At 40.6% G+C, this 13,854-nt stretch overlaps 1 protein-coding gene across 2 annotated transcripts in view; it reads right to left on the bottom strand.

Moving 5' to 3' along the window:
• Window positions 1-1,507: 1,507 nt before the first annotated feature.
• Window positions 1,508-13,854, bottom strand: part of LAMP2 (lysosomal associated membrane protein 2) — a 58,457-nt gene continuing 46,110 nt past the window's right edge. Inside the window, exon 10 of one of the 2 annotated variants that reach the window (XM_060182993.1) lies at window positions 1,508-4,371. In XM_060182993.1, coding sequence (XP_060038976.1) covers window positions 4,229-4,371 — 143 coding nt within the window. In that variant the 3' untranslated portion in view covers window positions 1,508-4,228. Of the gene's footprint in view, window positions 4,372-7,447; window positions 7,977-13,854 lie in introns of those variants that run through there. The other variant, XM_016191403.2, reaches the window with a different exon arrangement.

The raw sequence follows: 13,854 nt of genomic DNA, 5'->3' as shown, positions 1-13,854 counted from the left end.
TTCCCAGGGGAATAAAGAATAGGAAAGCTGTCAGGGAGGGGATGGGATACGGAGCTCTGGTGGTGGGAATTATGTGGAGTTGTACCCCTCTTATCGTATGGTTTTTGTCAGTGTCTCCTTTTTATAAATATATTTTTAAATGAACACTTTTTACCTTTTTATTTTAATATTTAGTTTATTAGATAGAGACAGACAGAAACTGAGATGGAAAGGGAAGACAGAAAGGAAAAGACATCTGCAGCCCAGCTTTACCAATTGTGAGGCTTCCCCCCTGCAGGTGTGGACCGAGGGGGCTTAACCCAGAGCCTTGTACACGTTAATGTGTATGCTTAACCGAGTGCACCACCACCCATTGCCCCCCTCCCAATTAATACTTTAAAAAGGAAAGACAAAATAAAACATTTCCCCCCAAAAAAACCTAAAGGCAGTTCCAGCATTCAGAGTATGTACCTTGAACTTAAGTCGATGAACCTCCAGGTTGGCCTTTAGTAGCCCCCTTAACAACGTGTAATATTAAGTCACTCTTGCTGGGAGTAATCCAGAAATGCTTCCTTCAGAGGCCCCATGAAGTATACTCCATGAAGAAACAAAGATAATTTCTCAGAACTCCCTCTCGAGCCCTCCCCTTTCATTAAAGGTCATTAAATGAGACCCTGTTACTTAGTAACCATGGGGAGAACCAATGTTCAATTCCCCCACCTACCAAGAATGTCCATTATATTTAAGTGTGGTGGCCCAGGAGCTGATGTAGTGGAAAAAACACTGAACCCTCATGCATGAGGTCTCAAGTTTGATCTCCAGTGATGCATGTGCCAGAGTGATGTTCTGGTTCGTTCTCTCTTCCTCTCTCGTTAATAAATAAAAATTGGGGTTGGGAGGACAGCATAATGGTTCTGCAAAAGATGCTGATGCTTGAGGTCCTGAAGTCCCAGTATCAGTCCCCAGCATCACCACATGCCAGAACTGAGCAGTGCTCTGGTCTCTCTCTGTATCTTTCTCATTAAAAGAAACATTTAAACGAAATAAACAATTATCTCAGAAAATTAAGTGTATTGTCATTTAATCTAATCCTCTAACAGTTGAGCATTAGACTGAGTTGTAAGGAATTCAAAGAATATTCATAAACTGGATAGCTCACTTTGTACCCCTGGCATATTCCCGAGGTCTACCTTACCCAGAAAGAAAGAAGCTCAACAATTAAGTACAGTTCATCGATGCAGACAGACATGTGTGCTGAAAGGACATTTATTAAGAAGCTCTCACATTTGTTAGGTTTCCAGAGTTTATTACCAAATGTTTTCCTGGAATTTGCGTGACTGTAGACCCTCCGAAATTTGAAGTGTATTTTAAGGGTTTGAAGGTACCTCTTTACTGGTGGCAATCGGTTAATCTGCAGACCTAGATAGGCTGCTGTGGACAATTCAAGAGGTTTGAATTTGAAGAACTTGGATTATACAAACCAAGTTCTTAAGGCAGAATACATGGAGTAAAAATGAAGCTGTCCATATGGATTGTATCATCTTTATTATCGTTTAATCCATTGATCCAGACATCACATATCATCAAATCACACAGTAGTACCACAATATGCTTTATTTTGCAGGTACTGATTAGTTCACTAGATCGAAATACTCAAAACCTTAGGTAGCAGCAAGCATCAGTTCTTCGAAAAATGCTTAAGTGGAAAATGCTTCATTATAATTAAAGAGTTCAAAGTTCTACTGTCTGATGTACATAAAAATAAACTCAACAAGGTTAACCACACACTCAGTTCATAGATTTCTGAGCTCCCTGCATTTTATTGGAGTTGAAGCAGTATTCGTTTTAACCCTGTTAATACACTGCATCATATTCTCAGTAAGAATTAAATGCATGTTTGTTGGTTATCTAACGCCATGATGCCTAATGAAGAATTAAATGCTATCAATATTCCATCCATAATTTTGAATACATCTGAACTTCCAACCCATAAATTTAACAAGGTCACAAGCTGATTTATCTAATCTGGCTTCCGGATAATCATCTCAAAAATATTTATTGAAATGAAGCCACAGATCTTGATGTTGCCATAATTTGGACCAGCTGGCAAAGCAGCAGTTGTCTCCTGTAAGTTAGAGCTAGAGAGTTCTAAAGGAGATGGGATTAAGCAATCTGACCTCCTACTCCTGTTTGGAATACATGCTTTGAGACACAAATACAGGTAATAGAGTAAAGAAAGATGCTAATGGATTTTTTTTCCCCTTTATTTAACAAGAATTTCAATTCCAGTTATTGGTTAAGTGTTCTGCTATCAGTTCTGGGCAACAAGACAGTGGTAGGTGCCTCAACTGTGCTAAGAGGTACACGGGGACTTAATCCTTGGGTTTAATAACTGACTTCTATTATAGTAAAAGTAAGCTTTTTAACATTTTTTTATTTCATTTATTTCCTTTTGTTGCCCTTGTCTTTTTTTATTGTTGCTGCTATTGTTATTGATATCATCATTGTTGGATAGGAGAGAGAGAGAAATGGAGAGGAGAAGACAGACAGGGGGAGAGAAAGATAGACACCTGCAGACCTGTGTCACTGCCTGTGAAGTGACTCCCCTGCAGGTGGGGAGCCGGGGGCTCGAACCAGGATCCTTAAGCCGGTCCTTGCGCTTTGCGCCACGTGTGCTTAACCCACTGCGCTACTGCCTGACTCCCAGTAAAAGTAAGCTTAATGTGTCATCCAGGCAACAGTCTTTTAAGTGAAGGAAGATCTCTGATAACATGAGCATAAGCTCTCTGCTAATAACAGGTGTATAAAGCAGCCATGTGGACCCTAGAGAAATACAGCCCCATGCTTCCAAAGAAAAGGGCAATGCAACAGCCCAGCCAATCAAGTCAATACTGGGATGGCTGGTCTCTGATATCTTCCTCTAGAAAGCAGAGTCATCAGAGGTCCCTATTCAGACATAAGTCTGCATCAAGATCAACACATTCATGCAGTGCCCCAGTCCAACTCTGATTAGATAATCATCTGACAGATGACACTTCAGGGCCTGCCAGCCTATAGAGTCAGCACTTGCTGCTGTGAGAAAAAAAAATCCATCAATACATTAAACTATCTACTAGGAATTATTCATACAGGGACTGGAGAGTGCAGGAGACACACACAAAAAAAAAAGTAGAAAATTGATTTTCTTTCTAGTGGAGGAAGAATTGACTTTCTGAGCAAGCTAAGGAAAATATATTTAAATCATAACCCTAAAACAAATAGCCATTTTTGTATCCATACCCTCAAACAAAGCTGATGCTTTTACTTCATCCTTCATCATAAATGTCAAACCTGATAATCAACATATTCCATATGCGAGGAGGAAAAAGACATCCCCTTAAAATATAGTCGTCATTAACCATGATGAAGAAACGGACCAGACTTTTGCTATTACACACAGTCTCATGAAGACATCTCTTCCTTTTCTTTTTTGAACCCGAGAAACACAGATTTCGATAATCCCGATTAGGAAGTGGGAAAAGGAAGTCTTTTTATTTATTTTTTAATTATCTTTATTTATTGGATAGAGACAGCCAGAAATCGAGAAGGTAGGGGAGACAGAGAGGGAGACAGACAGAGAGACACCTGCAGACCTGCTTCACCCCTTGTGAAGCTTTCCCCTTGCAGGTGGGGACTGGGGGCTCGAACCCGGGTCATTGAGCACTGTAACCTGTGTGCTCAACCAGGTACGCCACCGCCCAGCCCCGGAAAGGAAGTCTTATCAAGAACCAAATTTTATGTGTGCCGCCAAATGAAAGTGCATTCTTCTGTTGAGTTGATTTTCCTAAAGTCAGTTAAACTCTCTTAACAGCTTTTGACTTTGCAAAGAAAACTCCAAGGAGCAGAACCCAAGGAAATGCAACATTTAAAATGATCCTTCAGTAGCAATGCTTTCCTAATTGGATCCTGGGGGTTTAAAATCATTGTTTACTCAAAGAAAATATTCGGAGTTACAATTTTTCTTTCAACCACACTTTAACAAAGGAAGAAAAAGATGGGGGGGGGAGAGGGGAGAAAAATCGATCTTGATACATTCTTTTTTTCCTTTTATTAAATGAGCTCTATTCATGCTCAAGTCAGCTGGCAGCTCATTGAGGTCAGGCTGTGTATCATCAACAATCAACTGCACAGTATTTCCTGGCTTTTTTGCCAGTAAAAACATCATTTCTCATGGCAAAAAAAAATTTAAAAAAAAGTGATATAAAATTGATTACACAGACTGATAACCAGTACGACTTTTCCTTCTTCCAATCATGTAAGAGATAAAGACAACAATTATAAGGAAGCCCAAGGCCACACCCACTGCAACAGGAATAAGAAAGCTGAGGTCAGAGTCAGCAGAACATTCTTCAGCTGTTAGAAAAAGAACACACAGAAAGCAAGGAAAAGGAAATTAGTAAGGAGTGCAATGAAGTAGAAACAAGCAAACTAGAAGTCAGCATTTTGAAAGTGTACATAGGTTATGTCTTTGCTTGCATTTCCCTTATTTTCTGACGTTCTCCATATCCACGCAGTTTGCTAAGCAACTGATCTTCATTATCTATTCATCTCAAATCACACCTAATTTCTCAGTACAGAAACAAGAACTTAAGGGAGGAATGGGAATGGGTCCAAATAACTGTGTTTGTCCAATATGGGGAGATTTTATCTTTAATTGTCTAATGGTACCAGGAACAGAGCTATCATCTACATAAAAAAAAAAATCACTGCCCCACCCCTGCTCTCCCTGGCCACCACAATCATTAAAAACAAGAGTTGTGTATAAGTAGTAAACATTTTAAGAAAGACTTAGAATCAAGAAAGGTGAGTGCTAATTTTTTTTCCATGCAGCCATGAGGTGACTAGTGGATTCTATATAATTATTTCTAGCTGAGCAGATGCCTGGGTGAATGATAGCAAAATACAAAACGTTGCAATCAACTCCATTCGACCAAGGCAGAATGCATGTGCTAGACAGCTTTAGGGCTCTGGATTCAGACAGAACAGAATTTGAATCTTGCCACCTCCAGTGACTAGTTAAAGGATCTTAGTCAAATAATCTCAATGGAAACCCACTTTCCTCATCAATTAAAAAAAGGGAGAGGGAGTAATGATTCCAAAATAGGTCTTTATATATTATGTACAACAATATTTTTAACAAATATTTATTCCCTTTTGTTTCCCTTGTTTTGTTGTTGTAGTTATTGTTATTGATGTTGTTGTTGTTGGATAGGAGACAGAAATGGAGAGAGGAGGGGAAGACAGAGAGGGGGAGAGAAAGATAGACACCTGCAGACCTGCTTCACCGCCTGTGAAGAGACTCCCCTGCAGATGGGGAGCCAGGGGCTGGAACAGGGATCCTTATGCCAGTCCTTGCGTTTTGTGCCACCTGTGCTTAACCCGCTGCGCTACCGCCCGACTCCCGTACAATGGTATTTGTAAAGCACCTGATACACATCAGTTGGTCCACAAGTTCAATCCCATCTAATGTTTCTGTTATTGGAAACACTTATTAACAATAACCAGAATGTTACTCTGGCACATGTGGTGGTGCCTGGGATCAAATGCTTCCAAACCCGAGGCACTATCCTGGGAGCCATCTCCTAGGCTGTGATGATTTAGCTTTGGAAGTAGCAACCAGATATCAAAACAGGAGTGTGTTGGTACTTTAGTAGTGTTAGTGAGAATACCGATATTCAGTATGTTCACAACAAAGCAAAGCCTAGGTATTGCATGTTATTTACTGCAAGAGTACAGAAACTCCAAGTGCCTAGTTCTGAGCTCATCAACTCACATTTAGACTAGTCTTCCAATGGAGTGGTTGCATGGGGACAACTTTGTTTTATAAATCTGAATGATAATCTTTCTTTGCCCATTATGAAGCCTCAGTGAAGTTGCATCCTTTCTATACAATTACGGAGTTAAGAGTGAATTGTTTATAAGATCAATGCAATGAACAAGATGGGACACTTGGGTGTGACACATGATGGCATTTTCCTTCTAACTTTTCTTCCTCTTGTACTTATTAAAAAACAAACAAACAAACAAACAAAAAACCAGCAAGGTTGCTAAGATTCAGAAATCTACCACAGAAATCTCAGTAAGGACGTAAGTCTTCGTCGAAGAGATTTTACTCAATCCTAGTGAAATGCTTTTGGAGATTGCTAACAGGATAGCAAGCTACTCTAACCAGTGAGGTACAGAACATCTGAACAAACCAAGATCTACATAGGATGGATTAATACAAAAAGCACTTGAATGGGAATCTTCTCAAGTCTACTGATTAAGCTTATTTACCTCTACACACAGTATCTGAGCTGCACTGAGAACATGGAGTATCCTTCAATGGGGGCTAATGACATAGCTCATTTTCACGCCAACAGCTTCTCTGCACACCCCCATTTAGGCTCTGTCCCATGGGGGCCGTCTTGAAGAAGCCAAGAGCCTAGTTGCCATGCTTCACCGCCTCCCTTCTGAGATTGTTGTTCGCTTACATTTCATAAGTGCCAGTCTGATGACAACACTAAATAGATTTTAATGCTCTAGAGATCAACAAGATGAGGTAGAGAAACACAACACAGTCTGTCCTAATTAGCTCATAGAATATTTCTCCCAGTGCTAATCAGACATCCAGAGAAGAGAAAAACACAAGGGGGATGGAAGGCAGGTGGTTAAAATATCCTTGAATCTTTTGAATCTTTACAGCTTTTATTGCTGAAAAAAGAAACCTTTTTTTTTTTAACTTGGGTCCAAGTTCCACAGTCTCCACCTGCGAGGGGTGGGGAGGTGGGGTTTTCACAAGCAGTAGAGCTGTGTTGCAGGTGTCTTTCCTTCTCCTTTTCTCCATCTCAACCTCTATCAAAAAGAAATGTCAGGCTGGGGAGATAGCATAGTGGTTCTTGTTCATGCCTGAGGCACCAAAGGTTCCACGTTCAATCCTCACCACCACCATAAACCAGAGCTGATCAGTGCTCTGGTAAAAGTAAATGGAAGGAAGGAAGGAAGGGAGGGAGGAAGGGAGGAAGGGAGGAAGGAAGGAAGGAAGGAGGGAGGGAAGGAGGGAGGGAGGGTCACTGAGAGAAGTGGAGTCATGTAGGTATCAAGCCCTAGCGATAACACTGATGGCAAAAAAAGAAGTTTTTCAAAAACTCAAATTCTGAAGGCAATTTAAGCTCTGTTGTGACTTTGTGGGTCTGTTTTATATGTGAGGGGAATCACAGGCCTGAGTTTATTGGCTTCCTTAACTTGGGGGGGGGGGGACAGCAAATCACATAACCTAAAGAATGTTGATGGTCCTGAGGACATTTGACTGAAAACCAAGCTTGCCCATATCTGATGGGTCCTTGTGTTAAGTCAAGTCACTCAGTGTCTGTTTAATCAAGTATATGTAATGGCACTGTGATGAGTTTCAATCAGGACAGTTCTTATACACTGAAAAACAGAACACCGATAGTGAAATGGTATTTATTAATTTCATTAAGAAACAACTACATATTTTATTCTTATAGAATAGTCATGTTAATAAAATTTAAGGCATCTTTAAGTTAGGATCAAAACTTGGCCAAGGCTTCACAAGATGGACCTTAAAGCATTACACATACACTGATGTTCTTTCTAACAAGTTTGTCTTCAGGACCAGTAGATACAACTTTTTTTCCCTTTCATTTTAAACTGATCAAAAAGAATAGTTTTCATTAGTAAACACTCATCTTTAAAAAGCTGGGACTGATTTAAAAGCAAAAGTTTCAACATTATCAATCTTAATAAGCAAAGTGTTTCAAGACTGAGAGGCCAGGAAATTGCTGGGGCGTGAGATCTGATAAAATCAAACTGCAGGTTCTAAAATTGCTCATATCCAGCATGATGGCGCTTGAGACCAATAAAGTAAGCCAGCAACACTAAAATAAGTACTCCTGCCAAGGCTGCTCCCACCACTATGGGCACAAGGAAGTTGTCGTCATCTGCACTGCAGTCTTGAGCTAGATGTAGAAAAAGGACAATTGAGAACAAAAGCAGTGACAACATTTCACATCTGTCAATTTCCAAGTTCAAAAATGACATCACTTCCCAGCGCACGGATTTCTTCTTTCCTTCATTCCAACTTTTTCTTTTTCTCCCTTTTCTATCAAGGAAACAAGGCATAGGCATTCATTGCCAACAAAGAGGCTGCTCTACAAAAAGGACTTTCCCAATAACCAAAATCATAAGCTTTTAGATACCAAAAGAAAAAAAAGAAGTCACGGGGTGGCACAGTGGCACACCTGTTTGAGTGAGCACATTACCATGTGCGAGGACCCAGGTTTAAACCACTGGCCCTCACCTGCAGGGGACGTTCACAAGCAGTGAAACCAGGCTGCAGGTATCTCTGTCTCTATCTTCCTCTTCCCTCTCAGTTTCTCTCTACTGAAAAATAGTTAAACAAAACTTAAAAAGTAAAAAGGCAGGAATCGGGAGGTAGTGCAGCAGGTTAAGCGTACATGGTGCAAAGCGCAAGGACCGGCCCAAGGATCCTGGTTCGAGCACCCGGCTCCCCACCTGCAGGGGAGTCTCCTCACAGGCGGTGAAGCAGGTCTGCAGGTGTCTGTCTTTCTCTCTCCCTCTCTGTCTTCTCCTCCTCTCTCCATTTCTCTCTGTCCTATCCAATAACAATGGCATCAATAACAATAACTACAACAATAAAAAAAGGGCAACAAAAAGGGAAAATAAATAAATATTTTTTTAAAAAGTAAAAAAAAAAAAGTGAAAAGGCAGTCATTTGGTAGGGAAGATAAAGAAAATGATTGCACGCTTCCCAGATTTCTCAGAGATGCTAATGGGTAAGTACAATCAGACTTTCCTTGATGAGGTTGTGAACTGTCAAATGCCACAAAAGCACAGTGCCTAGATCACAGCAGGTTGGGAAATAAAAATTAAATGAATTCAAATGAATAACTGCGTAAAGCAGACCTAAGAACACAATACACAGTAACCTGGGGCTATTACTGGTGGGCAAAGAAATCAACTGACCTTGACTGCATTAACTATTTGACTCAAGATTTCTAGTCTACTGTGAGGGTCAGACAAGAAAACCAGTGTTTTTAATTCCAAGATGTGTTATAATTGGGGCAGCCAACACACAAAATGTCATTGAGGGTATTTTTGAAGCACTTTCCACTCAGCTTCATCACCCAAGACCTAGACCAGAGCTGAATTGAAGGATGAGTAGGAGTTGGGGCCAGTGGTAGTACACCTAGTTAAGGGCATATATTATCATGTGTGAGGACCCAGGTTCAAGTCCCCACTCCTCACCCGCAGGAGAAAACCTTCACAAGTGGTGAAGCAAAACCTGTAGGTATCCAGAGCACTGGTTAGCTCTGGTTTATGGTGCTGTGGGGGATTAAACCTGGGACTTCAGAGCCTCAGGCATGAGTTTCTTTGCATAACCACTATGCTATCTAACTCCAGCCTCTATTTTCCCCCCCTCCTTCCCCTTTCAATTTGTTTTATTAAATTGTTAAATTGGAATAAAAAGGAAATAAATGATCACTGGGAGCAGAATGAGTAGGAATTAAGTATGCAGATAACAGGGGAAGGGCCTTCCAGATACAGGAAACAGATAAAAAAAAAAAAAAACGCCTTCCAGGTATAGGAAACAGATTAAAAAAAACATGCCTTCCTGGTATAGGAAACAGATAAACACGAAGAAAAAGAAAACATGGCAGCTCAGAGACACATGCAAGCAAGTGGGCATGATTAGAACAGAATCAGAGGTAGAAAATGGATGCTAGGATCATCTCAACAAAGGCATCACATGTCCTAAGTAGACTGGCCTAATATTGATGCTCTTCCCCACCTTAAAATAAAAAAAAAAAAAAAAAAACATATGGAAGACTGGAAGTAGTTAGGAGCCCCTTGATTGCTAGTCTGAATGGTGGCCAATAACATGATCTTGAACTTGGTTTCACAAAGTACAGACGCAGAAGGGCCAGAGGAGAGAGAACCTATTAGCATGCAGAATTGACCCAATGGATACTGGTGTCAAGGCAGTAGAGAATAGAATGGTTTCCAATTCCACTCAAGTGATTATACAGATGCTAGTCCCATCCATCATACTAAGGAATATAGGAGGAAAAATATATACATTGCAGGTTTCTTACTTTTTTTTAATTTTACAGTCCCTTTTTTCTGTGTGTATACGGGGGTTGTATGCAGGCCTGGGGCGGGGTAGAGGTGGAGAGAAAATTATGGGGGAGGCAGCACAAAAATCCAGGTTCAAGCCCCTAGTCCCCACCTACAGAGGGAAAGCTTCATAAGTGGTGAAACACAGCTGCAGGGGTCTGTCTCTTTTCCTCTCTATCCCACCCTCCCCTCTCAATTTCTGTCTCTATCAAATAATACATTTTTAAGGGATTTAAAAAAAAGTTTTATTGAGAGAGAGAAAATTGTGAGAAGACATTCACTTCTGAATTCCCTAAGCTGAAGATGCTCATATCCCAGCCAGACAAAGAAGTATCTTTTTCAACAAGGGAAATAAAGAGGACCAGAGACAAAACGCTTGGGGAGACCAGTATGTGAGGCACAGACAAGAAAGCAGGAGAAAAGTCAAAAAGGCAGGGGAGAGAGAGAGAATGAAAGAGAGAGAGAGAGAGAGAGAGAGAGAGAGAGAGAGACCTGCGGACCTGCTTTACTGCTTGTGAAGTGATCCTGGGGCTTGAGCCGGGATCCATACATAAAAAGGGAAAATAAATAAATTTTAAAAAGATTCCCATGCCTTTTTGTGTATGGGCAGGAGGAAAAAAATTTCCTCCCCTGCTCTCCCTCAGCCTTGCTAAAGCATCTTACTAATTATTTTCATTCCATCTATGTCTTGCTCCCTTTGCCCATACACATTACAATGTGCAGGGACCCAGAAATAATAAGCACACATTCTCACCAAGCACAAGGATCTAAAAAACTTAAATAGGGGGCCAGGCGATGATACACTTGGTTGAGTGCACATTATCATGCACAAAGATTTGAGTTCAAGCCTCTGTTCTCCACCTGCGTGTGTGTGTGGGGGGGGGTTCATGAGCAGTGAATCAGTGCTCTATCCCTGCCCAACATTTACTTTTTTCTTAATTTTATTTTGAGAGATAGAGACAGAGAGAGAACACACACAACACTACAGTCCCCCACTGAGTGCTACTCTCATCTTTGTTACCAGGGATCGGAACCCATCTAGACTACCCCAAACACAAACATGCAAGGCAAGTTATCTCTCCCTTTCTCCCCCTCCCTTCTCAATTTCTTTCTGTCCTATCAAATAGTAAATATTGAGGGGAGAAAAAAGAAGAAACTGACAGATTGAAGAGGCTGAGTGACAGTCTCCTAAATTACAGAAGTGGTACCGACCAGAAAGAGAAAATAATAAACTGAGGCTGGACAGAAAGGACGGATGCAGGTGAAGGGATGCTTGCAGAGAGGGTGGAAGGCTTGGAGGTTGAACGGCCTCTTTTTATTTTCCATTCCCTTGCCTCTTATTGCCCTAGTTCTCCTCTTAGCTTGCAACCTACCAGGGATTGATAAATCAGATAATTAAGCTTATTAGAATTGTGTCAAAAATAAGGATGAATAGGCTGCAAGGCAAGTCTGATTGTACTTGCAATTAAGCAATGTGCCAGGCATTTTGCTGGCCTCTGGGGCAATAACTGGGAACAAGATGCAATTCTGGAGTTTATAGACTTTATGATATCCACTTCGGCTGCCAGAGGAATGACTTTTTTTTTTTTCTTACTTGTTGCTCTGTTAACAATCCAGATAGGTGAGCTTGCCAGACCTGACTTGTGAATATGTTAGTCCCTCCTTTTCAATTTCCCAAATTACCACCCAGCACATAAATATATTAGGTGACATGCACCATAAAGTATAATGCCCTGGATTTAATACAACTTAAAAGAATTAATTAGCAGATTAATTTTTTTTTAATTCTGGCAACAGACTTTGAGTATCTCTGACCTAGTACTGAAATGACTTTTTTTTTTCCCTCCAGGGTTATTGCTGGGCTCGGTGCCTGCACCATGAATCCACCGCTCCTGGAGGCCATTTTCCCCCCTTTCCTTGCCCTTCTTGTTGTAGCCTCATTGTGGTTATTATTATTACCACTGTTGATGTTGTTCGTTGTTGGATAGGACAGAGAAATGGAGAGAGATGGGGAAGACAGAGGGGGAAAGAAACATAAGACACCTGCAGACCTGCTTCACCACCTGTGAAGCGACTCCCCTGCAGGTGGGGAGCCGGGGGCTGGAACCGGGATCCTTAAGCCAGTCCTTGAGCTTTGCGCCATGTGTGCTTAACCCACTGTGCCACCGCCCAACCCCCCTGAAATGACTTTTATAAATACTGCCAATAAGGCTTTCTTCACACAAGACAAATATCCCTAGAGTAGATCAAAAAGGCAATTCCACTAATACAAAGACCTTTCTAGATGCCATAACTTACTTAAAATGTTCTCAGTTAGTATGTGAAGTATTAATCTATAGTAACTATTGATTTTGAGATCAACCTTTAAACATTCTTTAGGTAATGGAAATAAATTTTGATAAAACAGTAATTTTCAATACAATCACATCCTGAAAAAGAAAATCTCATTCTGTAAGTCATTTTGACCCGATCGTTGTCCACTTGAAATTACTGAAAGCATTTCTGAGGAATAAGAAAAGTGTCTGTGTGCAACAGTTAATAGTCAGAGTGAAGCTTTCAAAGATGAAAGTTTCATGGCCATTAACATTTCAATGAAAAGCTTCATGTAGCTTGGAAAATGTTGTCTTTAATTTTCTGAGAAATTTTTCAAATATAATTCTCAAGAAAGCTGAGAAGCCAAGGGTATACATTTTTAACAAAATTAAAAACTTTTAAATTGTGTTGAGACTGGGCGGTGGCACAACTGGTTGAGGACACACACTTGTATGCACAAGGACCTGGGTTCAAGCCCCCAATTCCTACTTACAGAGGAAAAGCTGCCACATGGTGACACAGTGCTGCAGGTGTCTTTTTCTCTTCCTCTCTACCTCCCCCTCTCAATTTGTCTCCATTAAATATAGATTTTTTAAAAATTGTGTAGGGGCCAAGTGGTGGCACACACATCGCAGTACACAAAAAGGCCCATTCTCAAGCTCCTGGTTCTCACCTGCAGGGGAAAGCTTCCTAAGTGGTGCTTGAGAACAGTGCTGCAGGTGTTTCTCTCTCCTACTCTTATCTTCTTTCCCTCTAAATTTCTAACTCTATTCAAAATAATTAATTACTTAAAATGTGACAAAGCCTCTTTGAAACAATCAGCAGTAAGAATCATATTATTGTGGCCTGGGAAACAGTTCAACTATCAGACTTGCACACCTGAGGTTCCTGGTTCTATTCCCAGCACTGCCATGTACCAGAGTGGCACTCGGTTTTTCTGCCTCATGGGAAATTTTCTCAAAAAAATAAGTTTATATATATATATATATATATAATCTTAAAAAACTGAAATATGAATATGAAGATACTCAAAACTACTATCACTCAAACATATCTATACTAGTTTCAAAGGCATGGTGTGAATCCAAGACAATTTAGCATTACCTAAAGAAACAAATTACTTTTAAAAGATCCTTTTTTTTTTTTTAATCTGAGCATTATAAGAATTCCTCATGAGAGGCCCAAGAAGTGATGCGCTGAACTTGGAAGCGTGAGGTTGAGTTCAATGCTTGATATTCCATGTACCAGAGACATTCTTTGCTTCTCTCTCCCTGTCTTGTGTTAATAAATACCTAACATTTGGGGAGTTGGGTGGTAGCATACTGGGTTAAGCGCAGGTGGTGCAAAGCGCAAGGACCGGCATAAGGATCCCAGTTCAAGCCTCCG

The sequence above is a fragment of the Erinaceus europaeus genome, chromosome X, assembly GCF_950295315.1.
Source record: "Erinaceus europaeus chromosome X, mEriEur2.1, whole genome shotgun sequence".
NCBI classification, from domain to species: Eukaryota; Metazoa; Chordata; class Mammalia; order Eulipotyphla; family Erinaceidae; genus Erinaceus; species Erinaceus europaeus.
Note: the sequence above shows the minus strand (reverse complement) of the source record. Positions and strands in the feature narration are given on the sequence as shown.